This window comes from Prionailurus bengalensis, chromosome E1 (genome assembly GCF_016509475.1).
Source record: "Prionailurus bengalensis isolate Pbe53 chromosome E1, Fcat_Pben_1.1_paternal_pri, whole genome shotgun sequence".
NCBI lineage: Eukaryota > Metazoa > Chordata > Mammalia > Carnivora > Felidae > Prionailurus > Prionailurus bengalensis.
This window is the reverse complement of record NC_057347.1, coordinates 47,079,472-47,100,120: the sequence shown is the minus strand read 5'-3', so window position 1 is coordinate 47,100,120 and position 20,649 is coordinate 47,079,472. Positions and strand designations below refer to the sequence as shown.

Sequence of the window (20,649 nt, the reverse complement as noted above, 5' to 3'; positions counted from 1 at the left end):
GGGGGATCAGCATGCATTTTGTATTTAATCGTTCTTTCTGGACTGTCAGGGTCTTTGCAAGTCGTCATAGTCAAACCGTGTTACTTGGGAGCATCGTTACTGTGAACCCTCCAGAATGTCAATATCAAGGACATTTAACTAAGGGCACCTGGGTGGCTCAGTCGGTTAAGCGGCCAACTTCATCTCGCGGTTCATGAGTTGGAGCCCCAGGTCAGGCTCTGTGCCGACAGCTTAGAGACTGGAACCAGCTTCAGATTCTGTGTGTGTGTGTGTGTGTGTGTGTGTGTGTGTGTGTCTGTGCCCCTCCCCTGTTCATGCTCTGTCTCCCTCCCTCTAAAAAATAAACATTAAAAAATAACAACAATAAAGACATTTAACTCTAGGGCATCACGAGCCAGACAAGTAACCAGCAGGGCAGGAATCGGGCATTCATGCAGCATTGTCTCTGAGAGAAGTCCTTTTCTAAAGTTCTCAAATTTAGAGAACTTTAGAACTTTCTAAAGTTCTCAAATTTAGAGAACTGTGTTGGCGCAGCCCAACACCCTCAAATTAGCGTCCAAACCAAAGATCCATCAAATGTAAAAGTCCCTGTCCTTAAATATTTTTTCTTTTTCATAGTGAAAAAGACAGACTCTCTGTTAGATGGCCACCGTGAGGTAGGAAGCAGGTGGGAGCCACACTCACTGAAGAATGACACGTTCCCAGGATTTTTTGAGAATTGGGATGAGGGGGGCACCTGGGTGGCTCAGTCGGTTCAGTGTGCGACTCTTGATTTCCACTCAGGTCATGATCTCTTGGTTCGTGGATTCGAGCCGGGTGTCGTGCTCTGTGCTGATGGGGCTGAGCCTGCTTTGGATCCTCTGTCTCCTTCACGCTGTCCTTCCCACGCTCACACATGCGCTGACTCTCTTTCTCGAAAGATAAACATTAGGGGCGCCTGGGTGGCTCCGTCGGTTGAGCGTCCGACTTCCGCTCAGGTCATGATCTCACAGTCTGTGAGTTGGAGCCCCGCATCGGGCTCTGTGCTGATGGCTCAGAGCCTGGAGCCTGCTTCCGATTCTGTATCTCCCTCTCTCTCTGCCCCTTCCCTGCTCATGCTCTGTCTCTCTCTGTCTCAAAAATAATTAAAAACATTAAGAAAAAAAAATTTTTTTTAAAAAGATAAACATTAAAAAGGAAAAGGGCAGGGGGTGGGTATATAGGTGATGGGGATGAAGAGGTGTACTTGTTGTGATGAGCACCGGGTGACATATGAAAGTGTTGAATCACTCTGTTGTATACCTGGAGCTAATGTTACACTACGCGAAGTAACTGGAATCTAAATTAAGACATTTAAAGAAAAAGGATTGTCATGGAATAGACCGCACATAAAATTCACTGTCTTGACCTTTTTTAAGGGTATGGTTCAGGGGCATTGAGTGCACTCACAGAGCTGTGCGACCATCACCACCGTCTGTCTCCAGGACGGTTCCATCTTCCCATTACACACTAACTTCCCGTCCTCCCTCGCAACTGCCATCCTACCTTCTGTCCCTGTGAAGCTGACTACTTTGTAAGTGGAAGTTCCCAGGCTTTTTTATATTTGGGAAGTGTTCAATCTGACGACCATCTAAGAACATTTTTACAGAAAGAAGAGATCGTCTTGGGCAAAGGGTCCGATTTTCTTTGGTTTTTGCGTCATACGGGCGTGTGGCAATGCCCTGTTCTCGTGTGTGTCCCTTACAGAGCCGTAGCATAACAGGGAAATGGGCAAAACAGATCTCAAGACCCAGCCAGATGCATTGCCCAACAGAAGGAGCGGTAACTACGGCGGTTTGGGTACGGTTTTACATTTTACAAGGCATTTTAATTTGTAAGTTTCTTCTCACTTGATTCTCACCATGGCCTGTGAGGTATTTTGTTAGTCCCATTCTAATGATAAGAAACTGTGGCTCAGATAAATAAATTGTCTAAGGTTACAAAGCTAATCAAAGGCAAAATCAGGACTTCAGCTCCAGGTTTCGATTTTAAAACCCCAGTGCTTTCCACCATAGCACGCGGTGAGCAATTATCACCTCTCTAGAGGTCCAGGTAATCGCCAGTCCTCAGAAAAGGGAAGCTTTGGGGCACCTGGGTGGCTCAGTCGGTTGGGCATCTGACTTCAGCTCGGGTCATGATCTCACAGCTTATGAGCTCGCGCTCCACGTCTGGCTCTGGAGCCTGCTTTGGATTCTGGTTCTCTCTCTCTCTCTCTCTCTCTCTCTCTCTCTCTCTCTCAAAAATAAACACTAAAAAAGAAAAAAAAAGAAGAAGAAGAAGAAAAGGGAAGCTTCTCCAAATGTATCCCTAATTGTCCGTGTTCCACTTTGTTAGCTTGGAAACGCATGGAAACGCTTTCCTGACCAGCCAGCCTCAACGAGTCTTAGTGCAGCCTAATGGCTTGAGCCTCAGACCCCATTGATCTAGATCAGGGTCTAGACCAGCACGTCCAACAGAGCTATGTGAGCCACAAATGCAAGCCGCAGTGGTTTCCATTGAAAGTGGTTTAAAATTTTTCTAGTAGCCACATGAAAGTAAGAAGAAACAGGTGAAGTTCATTTTGAGAATGGATTTCAGTTACCCAGTATATCCAAACTACTATCATTTCAATATGTAATCAACATAGAAATTAGGGGTAAAAACATTTGTTGTTGTTGTTGTTACCAAGTCCGCAAAATCCAGTGTGCATTTACACTTACAGCAATCCCAAGTCAGATGCTAAATTTTCATCGGTGGCATCTGATCTGAATTTAAATTTCATAAAAATTTCCAGTTGAAAAAGTAGATTCACATGCCCAAGGTGTTTCGACCTTGTGTAAAAGTTTTCTAATAGCTGAATCAAGTGTCAGTTTGAGTTTTTTTTTTTTTTAACACTTATTTATTTTTGAGAGACAGAGCGTGAGCAGGGGAGGGGCAGAGAGCGAGAGGGAGACACAGAATCCGAAGCCGGCTCCAGGCTCTGAGCTGTCAGCACAGAACCTGACGCGGGGCTCGAACTCACAGACCATGAGATCATGAGCGGAGCCGAAGTCAGACGCTTAACTGACTGAGCCACCCAGGCGCCCCTGTCAGTTTTAAATTTTTATTTATTTATTTTTATTTATTTATTTTTATTTTTATTTTATTTATTTATTTTTATTTATTTATTTTTATTTATTTATTTTTATTTTTATTTATTTATTTTTATTTATTTATTTTTATTTTTATTTTTATTTTTATTTTTATTTTTATTTATTTATTTTTTTTAGAGTCAGGCAGTAAATATTTTCAACTTTGCCAGGCCATGCAGTCTGTGTTGAAAGTACTCAATGCTACTGCCGTGCGGCGAAAGCCACAGAATGAACGAGTAGTGCCGTGTTCCATTGAAACTGTATTTAACAACAACCACAACCACAACCACAACTTCATTTAACAAACAAGAAACAGCCCACACGGTTTGCCGACCGCTGGTCCAGAACATTGTCCCGATGCCTTAGCTGTGCTATGGATTACAGAATACAGTCGGCTCTAGACCCTAGTTTTCTGAGGCGGTGAAAAGCTAGACTCATTGTATCTCCCTTCCTGTGTGCACTTGGCAACTTTGGCACCACTTGGTGTGAAGCTCGCAGGGCACCTGAAGATAAAACATCTCAGACTGTCTTTTCGGCGGGCTCTTTGCACATCATAAGGCAGTTGCTTCGAGGTCCACGTGTTGAGAGTGGAGAAAGCTGGAAGCGTTTTGACAGAGCACTTACAGTGATGTGAATCCCGTGGGAAAGTCCCAAGAATGCCAAATTGTATCACCCCCTGCTTGTCCCTCTTTCCACACTGCCAGAGCGGAGACAGGCAGGAATCGCGCCCATTTCACAGCTGGAAAAACTACATGGTATCATGTTAAGTCAGAGGGCCAGACGTTTCCCCGTGGTTATGTGGTTATGTGGCATTCATCCATTTTGATGGCAAAGGCAAACGCACGTGTAAATTCTGATTCCTGGGCTGGGGCTTTGATGTCCTGAGTCATATCTTTGGGGAATAACTCCATTCAGAATGGGTCATGTGTATTACAAAGGGTTGCCCCACTTTTCACATCTTGATATTTAGGAACGGTATTGAGACCAATGGAGGAAGAGAAAGGGGACAGGAAGGGATGAGACAGGGATTGGTTGGAAGATGACAGCCGCTTGGTTGGTGCTTTAGGGTGGGGATATATGAGAGCCTGGCCTCGCAGAGATCTCTGAAGTGCAGCACTGGCGGTGGGGGGTGGCGGGGGGTGGGGGTGCAATTTAGTGAAAAATCATAGCTCGGGGTTCTCCTGAGCCTAAAACTTTGGGTCCAGTAATTCTGGCAAGGAGGACATTTCAGGTGTTGGTGGTGCTCAGTTAATAAACTATATACCCAGAGGTTCTGGCTCGGGGTCACCTTTTCTAAAATCAAGATTTGAGGTCGAACTATATTGAGTCACTTGACTGTGCCCAGTCGGAGAGTTTGCAATAGGACAGACTGAGAAAAACCCTTGGCTTCCCCAGACACGTTTGTGCCTTTTCTTTTTTTTTATTTTTTATTTTTTATTTTTTTTATTTATTTTATTTTTTATTTTTTTTTTTCAACGTTTATTTATTTTTGGGACAGAGAGAGACAGAGCATGAACGGGGGAAGGGCAGAGAGAAAGGGAGACACAGAATCGGAAACAGGCTCCAGGCTCTGAGCCATCAGCCCAGAGCCCGACGCGGGGCTCGAACTCACGGACCGCGAGATCGTGACCCGGCTGAAGTCGGACGCTTAACCGACTGCGCCACCCAGGCGCCCCTTTTTATTTTTTTTTTAACATTTATTTATTTTTGAGACAGAGAGAGACAGAGAATGAACAGGGGAGGGACAGAGAGAGAGGGAGACACAGAATCTGAAACAGGCTCCAGGCTCTGAGCCGTCAGCACAGAGTCCGACGCGGGGCTCGGACTCACGGACCGTGAGATCATGACCTGAGCTGAAGTCGGACGCTTAACCAACCAAGCCATCCAGGCGCCCCACGTTTGTGCCTTTTCTTAAACTGTGCAGCTCTGTCAAACTTGTGGCACTGTGTGCAAGTGGGAAGGATCTGAATCCCCATGATTTTTTTGTTTTTTTTTGACAATAGAGATCATTATTTGGGGTAGCTGTTCCGATGACGGCTCACACGGAGGCTCAGCCCTGCAGCACAGAGCTGTCTGGAATCGTGATTGCCTGTAATGATGATTACCCAGACGCTGGAGTTAGAACAATAGATCTTACAAAGTTAGAGCTTACTTCCTCCACAAGTCCGTATGTGAGCACAGTTTAAACAACCTGGGTCTTTCACATGGCATCAGGCTTTGGTTATTCGGCTTCTGAAATAGCAAAGTTCAGAAGCGATGGAACTCATCCATCACTTCTCCCAAAATCATGGTGAGGCCCAGATGTGTTAAAGCAATTCACCTGTCAGAGAAACAAAGGCTGAAGGTGGGTAAAGAAGAAACAGTGGACCTGCGGTCACGTCCCAGCTCTGCCACCTAGAAGCCACGTGGCCCCGGAGAAAGTCAGCCCTCTCTCGAGACTCAGTTTCCTAATTTGGAAGTCATCGTGAGCATGAAGTGATCGGATCTGTTATCAGTTCACTGGCTTCAAAAGTCTTAAGAGTCCTTCTGAATCTTTGGATTTGCAGCCTTCATTTGACAAAGTTTGTTTGGAGACAGTGATGAGGAAGGTGGTATTTTCACTAAACTAGGGATGCAGCCTTGCAAAAAAATGGTATTCAGGAGGAAAGAAAAGACGGGTCCCCTAAAGATGGAACATTTTGGCTTCAGTACCGTCAGGTACCTCGTGAGTGCTGTGAATGCCTTCGCCGAATTTGCCCCAGTGGCTCTCAGCATTCAGTGTGCATCCGAGCCCGGTCCCCAACCGCCTCTTCCCCAAGGGTCTGGATGTCAAAGCACTGGAATGGCCTGGGATCCAACATTTTGAGGAATATGTCTGCCGACTTTGAGACCGATGGTTCAGGGACCATCTGTCCTACCCTCTACCGCGTCACTGAGAAACTGCTTGGTGCATGTGTCTGTGAGTTAATTTGTGGCTTTAAAAACAACGGCAAAACCTGTGCTTCTGGATGGCCCAGCTCAGACGGTCACAACCAGCAGAGCAGGCCTGATTTGCTTGGGAGGGAAAGGAGCGACAGCTGCAGAACGCTTGGCCATCTCCGCATCTGGCCTTGAGTGTCCCGCGGCCTTGAGTGTCCCGCCACCCCCAGTAATGTCACCTACTGCATCCAGCGTCTGTCGGTCGCCCCCAGACTGACGTTATCTTAGTGAGCTAAGGCTGGTGTCTGCCCCACAGTGGCTCGTTCAGGAGCCGCTGGAATGATCAATGAGGCTGAGCAGACGGGCCCTTCTCTGGCCACTGGTGAATCAGCTGCCGGCCGCCTCGGCCCGTTCCCGTCTCCACAGAGCAGAAGCGCTTGAACCAGGGACGGCTCTTCTGTGTCAGGCATTGTCCTTAATGCCATGCATTCTTCACATGGGAGTGGGCTGGAGCTCCTGAAGACATGCGCCTTCTGCCAGACCCCTCCCCCACCCCCAACTAAAGCCCTTGGTGGCCTTTGGTTTTTGTTTTTACTTTTAAAAGTTTATTTATTTATTGTGTGAGAGAGAGAGCACAAGCTGCGGAGGGACCGAGAGAAAGCGAGAGAATCCCAGGCAGGCTCCACACAGCCAGCGCAGAACCTGGCACGGGGCTCGAACCCACCAACCGCGAGCCCAAGTTGGACGCTTAACCGACTGACCCACCCAGGCGCCCCTTTACTGTCTTCCTTCTTGAAAGAGCCGTAGTTAGTCTTTATGAGCAAGAGTAAGAGCCAGAGTTACTAAGGGGAAGCCAGGTCAAACTTCTGATTGAAAATAAACTCAAAGATTGATTTTATCTTTGATGTTTCTCTCTCCCCTTCCTGTGTTTCTCCTCAGCACCCCCTCTTCCCCCCGATTGTGCACAGCACGTGCATGCATGTACGCACATACACGCTCATGTGAAAAGCATTTTAAGTGAGGATCATCCTGGGGAGGCGTATGGCACAGAATCGTGGCACTGCCCTTTGAGGAGACCCAGCCTGCCTTTCCCATTGTCATGGTTACTGGCCTGGCCCCCAGGGCTGGTCTCAGACCAGAGGCTTTCAGCTCGTCTTCACACTCCCCTCCCTGCCCCTGCCTCACAGCGAAAGAGGGACCTTCGGAGGTGTGTGTCTTCTCAGCCTTAGAATTGACCGCACTGTTGATTTGTCCATTTCATCTGCCCCCTTAATTTAAAATCTGTTTCTCTCTCTTAGGCACACAGATAGGAGACCTACAACCCTGCCGGCCTGGGCTCTTTGGGGAACAACCCAGAACAACCCACCATTATTTTGCTACAGACCCAAGCCCCTTTTCCCCATCCCAGGGGCCTTGATGATAGTGACACCGTGTGTCTGTTGTTTTCACACCAAATCTGCCCGAAGGACCACAGCATCCTGTCTCCTGGCTCTGAGCAGACATCCTTTTTGCAAAAGGCATTTGACCCCCTCCTCTCTCTCTCTCTCTCTCTCTCTCTCTCTCTCTCTCTCTCCTCCATCAAATTAGTTTTGCCATGTGGAAAGTACACAGGGGGAAGAAATGCCTGTTGGCCCTGGGGTTTTCAGAGAGGCAGGAAGGAGAGTGGAACAGTTGAAAAATGCAGACAGGGCAGAGAATGTTCCCATTGTATGTTGCTCCTTATTATCATTTTCCTGTAAGTAGACGTGGCTTCTGGGAACCTCAGGCTGGAAGGCTCCACACTGTGGGTGCAATTGGATAAAAAGAGTTAAAGACTCTGTAGATTCGCCTCTTTGCGGATCAGTCTGTAGAAGACAGGTTCCATTCTTGGTGGGGCTCGGTCATCTGGGGTTTGCTAAAGCTTCGAGGTGATTCTAATGTCCAGCCACTCTTGAGAACTGCAGATCTAGGGGACAGAGAACTCCAGGAGAGTTTGAGACTGATGACGGAAGAGATAGGTGACATCTAGTCCACTTCTGCCCAGCAATGCAGTTAATTAGGCAGAGAAGGGACAGAAATAACACGTCCTGGCCTGTTTGTTGCCAAACAAAATCGGACTTTAGCACCATTTAACCCTGGAGGGCTGATGCTCCGCAACCCCTCCCCCCTCCGCCGCTTAGACTGCCAGCCACCCCAGCAAGCATCACCAGGGTGATGTAGAACATTCACAGGAACACGCCGTATCTACACTCTACTCACAACTGGTTCTCCTCCCCGCTCCGGAGGAAAAACAACGCCAGGCCCACGTGTCTGCCTTCTTTTCTGGCAGCAAGTGCTGACCGTAGTTGCTTGCCACGCCGTGGAAGTTGGGGGGGGATGTTTTCGAAGGCAAGCGGTGGGGCTGACCTTTCTCTCACTGTGTGTTTTGTAGTACAAAATCGGACAGCTGTACATGATCAGCAAGCACAGCCACGAACAGAGCGACCGAGGAGAAGGGGTGGAGGTGGTCCAGAATGAGCCCTTTGAGGATCCTCACCATGGCAACGGGCAGTTCACCGAGAAGCGGGTGTATCTCAACAGGTAAGTCCCGGCAGCCGGCCATCCACCTGCAGGCTCTCCCACGCCACCCCACGGCCGAGCTGGAGGCGGTGTGTGGGATAAAAAGGTGACCTGAAAAGTCACTACATTTGCCCGCTCCATCCACCAGTCTCGTAGCTTCCCCAAAACAGAGTCCCCTGCCTTCGGCAAGAGAGTCCCCAACTGCATTTTCATGAGGAGGGGCTTTCCTCTTCCATTTCCCACCCTCTGGATGACATGTTCAGATGAAATTTGGTCTAAAGGAATACAGAGCTTTGTCTTCTCCCCCTGGTTCGGCGTTAGCAGCGGGAAAGAGATGGCTTTGCCTGAGGGTTGTAGAGACGTGCCAAAGATCGCAGTGTGCCGTTGGGGTCTTGACTTGGTAAGCGTTCTCGTTCCCGCCAGGTGACCACTCGGGTGTTCACAAAGGGAACTGACAATGAACGCTTGCCGTTGCTTCTTTGGAAGGGTAAATAAGCAAGGATTATAACCCAGCACTCATCGGGACAGCCGTTTCTGCTTTGCAAAGCGTATTCTTTAATCTCGTGCTGTTTTCTTACCATTAATGGCATAGTTGATTATCGGGGCTTGTCTGACCTTCTCCCCGCCCAATACCCATTTCCAGCCCGTTTTCTTCCATTTCTTCTCTTCCAGGTCAGGACATTTGTATACTCACTGGAAATATATTTTATTGGAATTAACTGTCTGCTCCAGTGAACCAGTGGATGACTGGTTTGGTCTTTGCTCCCGTTTCTGTGCATACTCTTTACCCCCACCTACGGCTCCTCCTGTTGGCCCCGATGTGACTATTCAGAAAGCATTTCCAACGTAATAGCTGGACAGCGCCCCAGTTTATTCACTGATACTCGTGAACATTTATCCATTCTTTGTGCCTTGACCATGAGACATTTCCGAGAGGAGCCACGCTGGGACTCTGCCATGCCCACATGGCCTCCACCTTCCAGCAAGCTCAAGTGGACTATTCCTTCTCGATGGGTGCATTTGGGTCCTGTCACTGCGGTGTATGGAAATCTCTCAGGCCGATATCCTGACAGTGAAGGCCATGGGCTGATTAAACTGACATGTTTTAATCTACCCAGGGACGCAGTATCAGGGAATTCCTGAGTCACGATGAAATGCAAATGAGATTGATCTTATTCATCTATTAGGAGCTGTGAATTCGCAGGATTTGGAACCCGTTCAGCCTCCAGCCAGCTGCCGATTCGCAAGAGTAGCTGAGCTCTGGGACTGGCCTGGGGATGACTTCCTTACAGAGACCGGTTTCTCAATGTGCTGCTTTGGCATTCTTAGTGTGGAGGGTGAAAATCAAATACTGAGCAGGAATCACCTGTGTAGAGCAAAGAGGAGTGAGCATGATGTAAGAAAATGGATACAGACCTGTGGAAAATTCCATTCCTTGGCAGACAATTGCCTTTTCCTAAATTATTGCTTAGGAAATGTTCCCTACATACCAAATTAAAAAAAAAAGTAGAAAACTTCGTATCTGGGGTGTCTGGGTTGCCTCAGCAGGTTGAGCATCCAACTCTTTTTTAATTTTCTTTTTTTTTTAATTTACATCCAAATTACTTAGCATATAGCGCAACAATGATTTCAGGAGTAGATTCCTTAATGCCCCTTACCCATTCAGCCCATCCCCCCTCCCACAACCCCTCCAGTAACCCTCTGTTTGTTCTCCATATTTAAGAGTCTCTTATGCTTTGTCCTCCTCCTTGTTTTTATATTATTTTTGTTTCCCCTCCCTTATGTTCATCTGTTTTGTCTCTTAAATTCCTCATAGGAGTGAAGTCATATGATATTTGTCTTTCTCTGACTGATTAATTTCGCTTGGCGTAATATCCTCCAGTTCCATCCACGTAGTTGCAAATGGCAAGATTTCATTCTTTTTGATCGCCGAGTGATACTCCATCGTATATGTACACCTCATCTTCTTTATCCATCCATCCATCGATGGACATTTGGGCTCTTTCCATACTTTGGCTATTGTCGATAGTGCTGCTATAAACATGGGGGTGCATGTGTCCCTTTGAAACAGCACACCTGTATCCCTTGGATAAAGACCTAGTAGTGCAATTGCTGGGTCATAGGGTCGTTCTATTTTTAGTTTTTTGAGGAACCTCCATCCTGTTTTCCAGAGTGGCTGCACCAGTTTGCATTCCCACCAGCAGTGCAAGAGAGATCCTCTTTCCCCGCATCCTCGCCAACATCTGTTGTCGCACAAGTTGTTAATGTTAGCCATTCTGACAGGTGTGAGGTGGTATCTCAGTGTGGCTTTGATTTGTATCTCCCTGATGATGAATGATGTTGAGCATTTTTTCATGTGGCGGTTGGCCATCTGGATGTCTTCTTTGGAGAAGTGTCTATTCATGTCTTTTGCTCATTTCTTCACTGGATTATTTGGTTTTTGGGTGTTGAGTTTGGTAAGTTCTTTACAGATTTTGGATTCTAACTCTTTATCTGGTATGTCGTTTGCAAATGTCTTCTCCCATTCTGTCTTTTAGTTTTGCGGATTGTTTCCTTTGCTGTGCAGAAGCTTTTTATTTTGATGAGGTCCCAGTAGTTCATTTTTGCTTTGTTTCCCTTGCCTCCAGAGCCGCGTTGAGTAACAAGTTGCTGCGGCCAAGATCAAAGAGGTTTTTGCCTGCTTTCTCCTCAAGGATTCTGATGGCTTCCTGTCTTACATTTAGGTCTTTCATCCATTTTGAGTTTATTTTTGTGTCTGGTGTAAGAAAGTGGTCCAGGTTCATTCTTCTGCATGTCGCTGTCCAGTTTTCCCAGAACCACTTGCTGAAGAGACTGTCTTTATTCCATTGGATATTCTTTCCTGTTTTGTCAGAGATCAGTTGGCCATACGTTTGTGGGTCCATTTCTGGGTTCTCTATTCTGTTCCATTGATCTGAGTGTCTGTTCTTCTTTTTTTTTTTTTATTTTTTTAATGTTCATATATTTTTGAGAGACAGAGATAGAGAGACAGAGAGTGAGCTGAGGAGGGGCAGAGAAAGAGAGACACAGAATCCGAAGCAGGCTCCAGGCTCCAAGCTGTCAGCACAGAGCCCAATGTGGGGCTGGAACTCATGAACCACGAGATCATGACCTGAGCTGAAGTCGGACGCTTAACCGACTCAGCCACCCAGGTGCCCCTGAGTGTCTATTCTTGTGCCAGAGCATCCAACTCTCGATTACAGCTCAGGTTCTGATCTCAAAGTTTGTGGTATCGAGCCCTCACTACATTAGCCTCCTCGCTAATAGCATTGGATTCTCTCTCCCTGTCTCTCTGCCCTTCCTCCATTCTCTCTCTTTCTCTCTCTCTAATAGCACTGGACTCTCTCTCCCTCTCTCTGGCCCTCCTCCTCCTCTGTCTGTCTCTGTCTCTCTCTCTAATAGCACTAGATTCTCTCTCTCTCTGTCTCTTTCTGTCTGCCTCTCTCAAAATAAATAAACAAAAACGTAAAAAAAATAAACCTTGATCTTTTCCTGAAACAGAGCAAGAACTGTCCAGCTGTCTGTGTCATGGCTGTTTTCTCTATCAGAATATATGATGTTTATTTTAAAGGAGAATAATAAACATTAGTAAGAGGGAAATTTGTTATAAATAGAATATCTGGACTTCCAGTAATAGAAACTAAAGAGATGAATGTGGACCCTCCGCCCCGCACCTCCTGTGACAAACACAGGATGAAATATAACAATATAAAGCTGGCTCAAAACAAAGAAAGGGAAATCCTCAGGTACAAGAAATAAAGAGGAAACACAAACCAGAGTGGAAAGCTGATGAGCTATGGCTCCAGATGCTGGGATGTGTCAGAACTGACATACAGGGAATGTGGTGCCCATAAGGAGACAGGAAATGTGGGCTTGGGCCCCTACAAATGGGGACTTGAAGCTGAGAGTCGTGTACAAAAATTGTTCCTAACGATCGAGTACTCAGAGAGGTTATCACTCAGAGGCACACATGGACAGAACTACTAAAGGTTTTTTATTAGAAGTAGAAGGAAATTGAGCCCAAGAAGGAGGAGTGGAGGATCCAAAAGTACTAAGCCAAGAAATTGGTAAACATCTCAGTCTGAACCAGCATAGGATGTTTTAAGAATCCTGCTAATGGGCCTATCCTCTTGGAATTTAAATAACGGACAATGATAGAAGATGAGAGGGTGGTAATTATCGTTAAGAAAAACACTGTCAGTTGCTAATATTGTTTAAGAGGAGGAGACAAATGTTGATTGATTTAAAAACTTTTAAGGCATGTGTGCATATTCAAAAATGTAAAGGTGACCTCTAAAGAAATGGTGAAACACTACAAAACTCCCAAGAGAAAATGTGATCCATCAGACAGAAAGCAGAGTAAGAACAGAGACAAGCCTACAAAAGGCATGGTAAACAGAAAATGTAAATTTGGGGGGTGCCCGGGTGGCTCAACTGGTTAAGCATTGGACCGTTGACATTTGCTCACGGTTCACGGCATCAAGCCCCTCATTGGGCTCTTCGCTGACATCGTGCAGCCTGCTTAGGATTCTCTCTTTCCCTCTCTCTGCCCCTCCTCTGTGCTCACTCCCGCTCACTCTCTCTCTCTCTCTCTCTCTCTCTCTCTCAAAATAAAGAAATAAACTTTAAAAAAAAAAACACATAAATTTTGATGGTAAGATAAAGCAAAATATATCAGTGGTCACACTGAAGGTTTGTAAGTTAAATCCCACAACTGAACCAGCTCAACAAACATAGGACCACACTGACAAAAATCACAGGTAGCCTGAAGTTATAACTGGAAATTTTCTTAAATTTTTTTTTTCAATGTTTTTTATTTATTTTTGGGACAGAGAGAGACAGAGCATGAATGGGGGAGGGGCAGAGAGAGAGGGAGACACAGAATCGGAAACAGGCTCCAGGCTCCGAGCCATCAGCCCAGAGCCCGACGCGGGGCTCGAACTCACGGACCGGGAGATCGTGACCTGGCTGAAGTCGGACGCTTAACCGACTGCGCCACCCAGGCGCCCCTGGAGATTTTCATATACCTGTTGAATAAATGGATAGAGCAAATAGCCAAATTAATCTAGCACACGTAGAGCAGATGTAAACAGCAGAATTAGAACTTTGATGTAGTGGACATTAATAGACCCTAGTACCAACATGCTTTTCTCTTTCTACTTCTTCTTCTTTTTTTTTTAATGTTTATTTATTTTTGAGTGAGAGAGAGAGGCAGAGAGAGAGGGGGATAGAGAATCCCAAGCAGGTTCTACACGGTCAGTGTAGAGCCCAATGTGGGGCTCGAACTCATGAACCATGAGATCGTGCCCTCAGCCGAAGTTGGACGCTCAACCGAGCCACCCCGGTGCCCCACCGACCTGCTTTTCATAAACACATGAAAATGTACAAAAAACTGACGACACACTAGGCAAGAAATCAGTCTCAACAAGTACCAGAATATCAGTATCATGTAGATCCTGTTTGCTGGTTACAAAGCCCTACAATAAGAAATTGACAACAACAAGTCAACTTCCTCATCATTCAGAAATGGAAAAATTTTTAAATAATTCATGGGATAAAAATGTCATGCTCTCTTTCTCGGCCTCCTTTGCAGTTAGGGATGGCCATGTGACCTAGTTCTGGCCAACGAGATGTAAGGTTTTCCTCCCTGATGAAGAGTCTGGCACCCAGCTGGCTCAGGGTAGAGCACGTGACTCTTGATCTCTGGGTTGTGACCTCGATACCGCGCTCCGTTGGGCATAGAGAGATTACTTAAAAACAAAAATCTTAAAAACAGAGAGAGAGAAAGATGTCCAAGAGGCATAATCTTGCTCTAAGAAAGGGAGGGAATGAGAGGAGACTTCTGGGAAGGGAACTGACAGTGTCTACCACCCGGACCTTGACAATAAAACTGAACAGTAGTGCAAGAAGGAAACTGATAGACCAATCTCTGTTAAGAACACAGACGTGAAAAGCCCATATAAAACATTAGCAGATCAAATACCTCGGAGAATAACAATAATAATCATGGTAATAATATAAATCGTGACTCGACCAGACTCTCATATTGTTAACACCAATATGGGAATTCAGCAAGATTGCTGGGGATAAAATCCATGTACGAAATCAGCATTATTATACAGCAGGAACAATAAGTGGAAAATGTAACTTTGAAAAAATTCCATTAGAGGGGTGCCTGGGTAGCTCAATCTGTTGAGCCTCCAACTCTTGATTTTGCCTCAGGTCATGATCCCAGGGTCATGGGCTCGAGCCCCACGTCGGGCTTGGCACTGAGCATGGATGGAGCCTGCTTGGGATTTTTTTCTCTCTCTCTCCCCCTCTCCCCTCTCCCCTGCCCTCTCTCTATCTCTTTCTCTCTCTCTCTCTGGAAAAAAAAAAAAAATCCATTATAATAGAAAAAGGATAGGCAAAGAAATTTAAAGGTACCCAGTAATCAATCTACAAGATATACAACATCTTTTTGGAGGAAAACAAAACAAAACAAAACAGTAGTGGAGGACATTTTTATCTTTTTAAAGTAGGCTCCATGCCCCCACCTGTGGCTCGAAGTCACAATCCTGTGACCAAGTGTCACATGCTCCACTGACTGAGCCAGCCACACATCCCAGTGGAGGACATTTTTAAAAACCCTAGACAGGGACACCTGGCTGGCTCAGTCAGTGGACCATGTGACTCTTGTCAGGGTCATGAGTTCAAGCCCCACAGTGGGTGTAAAGCTTACAAAAACAAAACAAAACAAAACAAAACCAAAAGCACCCAAAATAACACCCTAGACAAGTGGTAATGTTCATGGATAGGAAATGCCGTATTATAAAGTTGCCATCAATTCCCAAATTAATTATAAATTTCATACAAATCTAATTAAAATGCCAACAGGGTTGTTTCTAAAATAGAGTTTGAGAATATAATTCTAAAATTCCTGGTTATTATAGCCTTATAATGAGGTTTGGTATCTAGTGGGGCAAGTCCCTTCTACTTATTCAATTTTTCCAAAATTGTTAATGTGAATGTTAAGATCAGAGAACCACCAACGATGTGAAGATTGACTGAAAAAACCAAGGGCATTTAACCTGGAAAGGCCGGACTCAGGGTATGTAATGGTATAGGCAGGTGGGAAGAGAATTAGACATGCATATTCGATACGACCTCCAGGGGACCAGCTGGACCAAGACCAACGGGTAAGAATGCCAGGAGAAAGGTCTAGGCTCAGTTTCAGGAAGGAATCTAAGTGCGTGTGTGAGAACCCAGAAGGGTGCCTTAAGAGTCCGTTATGCTTTGGCTGGGGATGCCTGAACATGAGCGGGGCTCCCACCTACCGGACTGTCCTTGAGCAGATTTGAACATCAAATAGGTGGTTAAACCGGGCACCCTTTCAGATCCTTTTCAACCTTAATTTTCTATGCTCAAAGTAACTGGCAGACATTATCCTGACTCACCTCCAGCATTCGTAAATGAGTAACCAATGAGACATTGGAGAAAAGTACTTTCTGTTCTCTTTGCACGAGTCTGAACTAGGTCCATCATTTTATGACATAAAAGACTCTTGGTATATTTGGAAGAGTGTGGCACATCTCTTAGGACCAGGGAGATGATGGTTTAGTAAGAGAAAAAGAAAAAATGTCTATGCGACATACTAGAAAATAAGAATGTGGATCTCCGTAATCATAAAAGAACACCAGATCCGTTACTTTGTTACACACTGGAGCCACCTTGAGTTAATCATGTCCTGTACGCACAGGTCATGGGACTGCTGTCTTGGCAAGGCCGCTTCCTAATTGAAATTCATTAAATAGGTACTTATTGGAACTTTAAACGTATAGTGAGTTGTTCCTCTATTAGGATCGCTTAGTAAGTAACACGTGGCCTTTGCCTTCTGATCAAAGCAAGATCTGGGCTGACAGTGTTTAGCATTTGCGAGTCTATCCGTCCATCTTGGGAATGGTTCAGGGAGGAAAATCTTTTGCTCAGCCCCCTTAGGCTCAGTGCGCGGGGGCCTGCAAATTAAACTAAAACTGACGGATTTGTGGGAGAAAAGACATTTGTTTTATTCATGGATGTACATGGGAGCCCCCCAAAAAGCAGTCAGTTAGAGTTTGGGGCTTATATGCCATTTTACTAGGGGGCGAGCAGGGTGGGGGGGAAAGGCACTTCTGGAAGAAACAAATGGCTTTCATGAAAAACAAACGGGACTTGAGGAGGGTGGATAGGAGATATGATAGTTTTGTGACAGCGGCTGTTTATTAGCCAGTTTCTTATCTCGATGGTAACTTCTCGTCTCTGGTGATAGGAGTCAGTCTTCCCTGGTTGTGAATTTCCTGGGGAGGGGATTTATGACAGCTGAATTCTTTCGAGAGGCTCCGCTTTTATGCTGATAAGGGCAGTTCAGTGAAAGCATCTTCCTGCAACTGTTGATTCTCAAATATCTTCAGCTCCAAATAATTCTTACACTGGTGTGGGTGGCATCTTGGAGACCCCTTTGCCAGCCGCAGGGAAGTGGGTTCTGAGAGCTGGACTGGCATTAGCTGAGACGTCACAGTGCCCACTTAATAATTTACACGCAGGAACATCTGTGTCCCGTGAACCCGCATTCACGAGCCGGCAAAGTGAGTGAATTTTCTCCCTTACATCAACCTAAATTTTTTTTTTTTTTACGTGTATTTATTTTTGAGAGACAGAGAGAGACAGAGCCCAAGTCGGGGAGGGGCAGAGAGAGAAGGAGACCCAGAATCCGAAGCAGGCTCCAGGCTCTGAGCTGTCAGCACAAGGGCCCGACGTGAAGCTTGAACTCACAAAAATCGTGACCTGAGCCGAAGTCGAACGCTCAACCGACTGAGCCACTCAGGCGCCCCTCCTTATGTCATATGGGAAGGCAAATCACATTTAGAGATAGGTTTATCAATCTGTTCGTACTGGAGTTACTCAGAGCCTGGGTAGTCAGAGCCTTCTCTCGGAGTCTGACCTGAGCAGAAAGGACATTTCGCGGAAGGATGTCAGTGGCCCACAGAACTGCCTGCAGGCTTGAGAACGGGCAGCTGCCTGGGCACCTGCGAGGGGCCAAGGGCAGCAGACAGACTCCACATTCTTCCAGCACCACCACGACTGCCATGGATGGGTCCAAATTGTCCCTTTTTTTTCTTTCTTGCTATCACTTACTCCAAAATCCCAACACAAGCATCCCACTGAGTTTCCGATCCAGGCTCGGGCTGCCAGTGAGTGGGGAGAGGGACTTCCAGGCTGGTTTCCAAAGTGGCTGCATTTTACATTCCCTCCAGCAAATGTGTGAGGACGCCAACTTCTCCGCGTACTCGCTGCCACTTGCCATTGTCTGTCTTTTTGATTCTAGCCATCCTCCTGGGTGTGAAATGGGATCTCATTTTGGTTTCGATTGGCATTTCCCCTCATGACTAATGACCGTTGAGAATCTCTTCTTGTGCTCATTGGCCATTTATTGGAGAAATGGCTGTTGTTGTCCTTTGCCCATTTTTAAATGGAGTCTAATGTCTTTCGAAAATGCCGTCGGTCCTTTTATTGCTTGTATCTCCTCTCCCAGGGAGGGGATTCCTCGGGCCCCTCCCTACGGCGTCTGAGGCACCGCTGGGTGCACCGTTCATTTCGGCGGTTGCCTCATACGCTCGGAACATTACATTACTTCTCCTACGTTAGCACATTTGGTGATTGTCCTTGGGCCTTCGATCCAGTTCAGTTAACCAAATAAGTGGCATTTCTTGGCTTGGCTTCAAACAAATCCCCGTGTCAACTGGCATCCAGGGAAAGGAGGCGAGATACTCATCAGTCTCTCAAACAGTGATTCTAAATAAAACCTGTCTCCCAGAATCAGATGCGGGTGGGTCTTTGCATTTTCTTTTCATCTGCAGCATCTCTCCCGTCCCTCCCCATGAAGCCCAGGAGGGGAGGGATTCAGGGATGGGGGTGGGGGGCATGGGAGAAAAGAGGGAGCCTATTTTTAGGCTTGTTTTTCAGTCATGAAGTGTCATGTTCTTCCCCACCACGGCTGCTGGATTAATTAGGCTGTGCTGGCAGCTGCCCGTCAGGGAGGGTTGCCAGCTTATAACGGTGATTCCGCCCAATGCCTGAATCGATCTAATGACGAGGACCACCTTTCTCCTGTTCCATGGCTCTGGCCTTCCAGGGTCACTCTCCTGGCCTCTGTGTGTCGCTGGGCAAGAGAGGGCCCAACTTCCCCAAGCTACGAGTCCTGTTTGGGCAAGCAAAGCCGCCCGCCGGTCACTTTGCCTACCAGCTCGTTGGTCCAGCTTGGTTGCCAGGGCTTGGCTCTTTCTCTCACGTTGCCTTTCTCTTCTCCCAGGTCTGCCAGATCTGCCAAGCAGATCGGTCTCATCTCTTAGAGCTTGCCCACAGTAAGAGCTCAGTGCCCAGAGCGTGTGTGGCCTGGGGAGAGCCCGCTGCCCAGGCAACAGGTCATAGGGAGATTGTCGGGGTCAAAGATTCTGACCTGCGGGCTTATTTCCTTGCCGTGTTGAAAGAATCTTGATGGTCAGTATTGAATGTTCGGAGTCAACCGTTACTCATTCAGGAAATAGCTGTTGGTGACTGCTGTATGCCAGGCACTGTCCTAGGTGCTGGGCATGCAGCAGGGGCAGAGCAAGGATCCCTGTCCTGGGGGATCTTACCTTCTAGGTGGGAGTGACAGTGCGCAGTGGCCATAACGTATGGGAACATCAGATATTTCATTTTTTAATGTTTATTTATTTTAAAAAATTTTTCAGTGTTTATTTACTTTTGAGAGAGAGAGACAAGAGCGTGAGCGGGGGAGGGGCAGAGAGAGAGAGGGAGACACAGAATCCGAAGCAGGCTCCGGGCTCTGAGCTGTCAGCACAGAGCTCGATGCGGAGCCAGAACCCACGGATCGTGAGCTCATGACCCCAGCCAAAGTCGGACGCCCCACCGACTGAGCCACCCAGGCACCCCTGAACGTCAAATATTTTAGAATATTCCATCTTACATATTCTATGTAAATATATAGTCAGTATGTAAGCATTGAATATAATATTCAATAAATGGGATTGATTAACCTACTGTGTTTTGTATACTGGAGAAGTAGAACATGTAAGCGACTTCCTCCCAGCGTGCCTTTCAGTCCATGCAATTCTGCTCCGTTCCGTCTCAGTCCTTAAGAACATGCTGCAGATTCTCACGTTGCCAGGATCGCTCCCTTCTGCTCCTCATTCACCTTCTCCCATGGGAACTCACAGGAACAGAATGTTGGCCTGGCTGGATCTGAAAAGAACTGGAACGTCCATCCAGTCAAACACGTGCCACCTTGGTTCTGCCTCACTCCTGACCAGTGCCACTGATGTCACGTGGCCCTCTCCCTTGAGTGCTTCCCAGCGTGCTAGCCATGTTACCATAACGCTGTCCGAGCACAGCCTTCCAAGAACTGACACACAGGCAGACCTTTTTTCCCAGAATCCCAATGCAAACTGCTCTTAAAAAACATTTTTTTTAATGCTTACTCATTTTTGAGAGAGAGAGAGACAGAATCCAAACACAGGGAAACATAGAATCCAAAGCAGGCTCCAGGCTCTGAGCTGTCAGTGCAGAATCCAACACGGGGCTCGAACCTACAAACCGCGATCTCATGCCCTGAGCCGAAGTCGGCCGCTTAACCAACTGAGCCACTCAGGTGCCCCCAAACTACTCTTTTAAGTAGGGAGAGCGGTGGTGGCATGTAAGTGAAATTATGAGCAGGATTCAAAGACCAGCCAGAACAGTCATTAATCGGAGATCAGCATACGCGGAACTGGGTACCGACGATTCTTATCAAATAATTGTCAAATGCCAGGTTGGAAAGAAAAGGTGAGAACATCCCTCCTGGACCAGCGGGAAATGAGGTTCTAAAAGGTAGCTTTGTTCTTTTTAGAAGTCCCTTAAGTGGGCTTTGCTTATGTGAGCACAATCTCCGCATCGACAGTGACACATTTCAGGGACACTGTGAGAAACGCCTGAGCAAAGGGAACCCAGACGAGCTGTCTTTCTGCGGGGAATGTTTTAAGTCCAAAAGGTGGTTGATTCTAGTGCTGCGTAT

The 20,649-nt window shown here is 46.6% G+C and overlaps 1 protein-coding gene across 7 annotated transcripts in view; it reads left to right on the top strand.

Annotated features, from left to right (window-relative positions):
• The window catches only part of PITPNC1 (phosphatidylinositol transfer protein cytoplasmic 1), a 274,075-nt gene that overhangs the window by 131,624 nt on the left and 121,802 nt on the right, over positions 1-20,649 (top strand). For all 7 annotated transcript variants that reach the window (XM_043585056.1, XM_043585059.1, XM_043585058.1 and 4 more), the window contains one exon: positions 8,437-8,585. In XM_043585056.1, coding sequence (XP_043440991.1) covers positions 8,458-8,585 — 128 coding nt within the window. In that variant the 5' untranslated portion in view covers positions 8,437-8,457. The remainder of the gene's footprint in view (positions 1-8,436; positions 8,586-20,649) is intronic.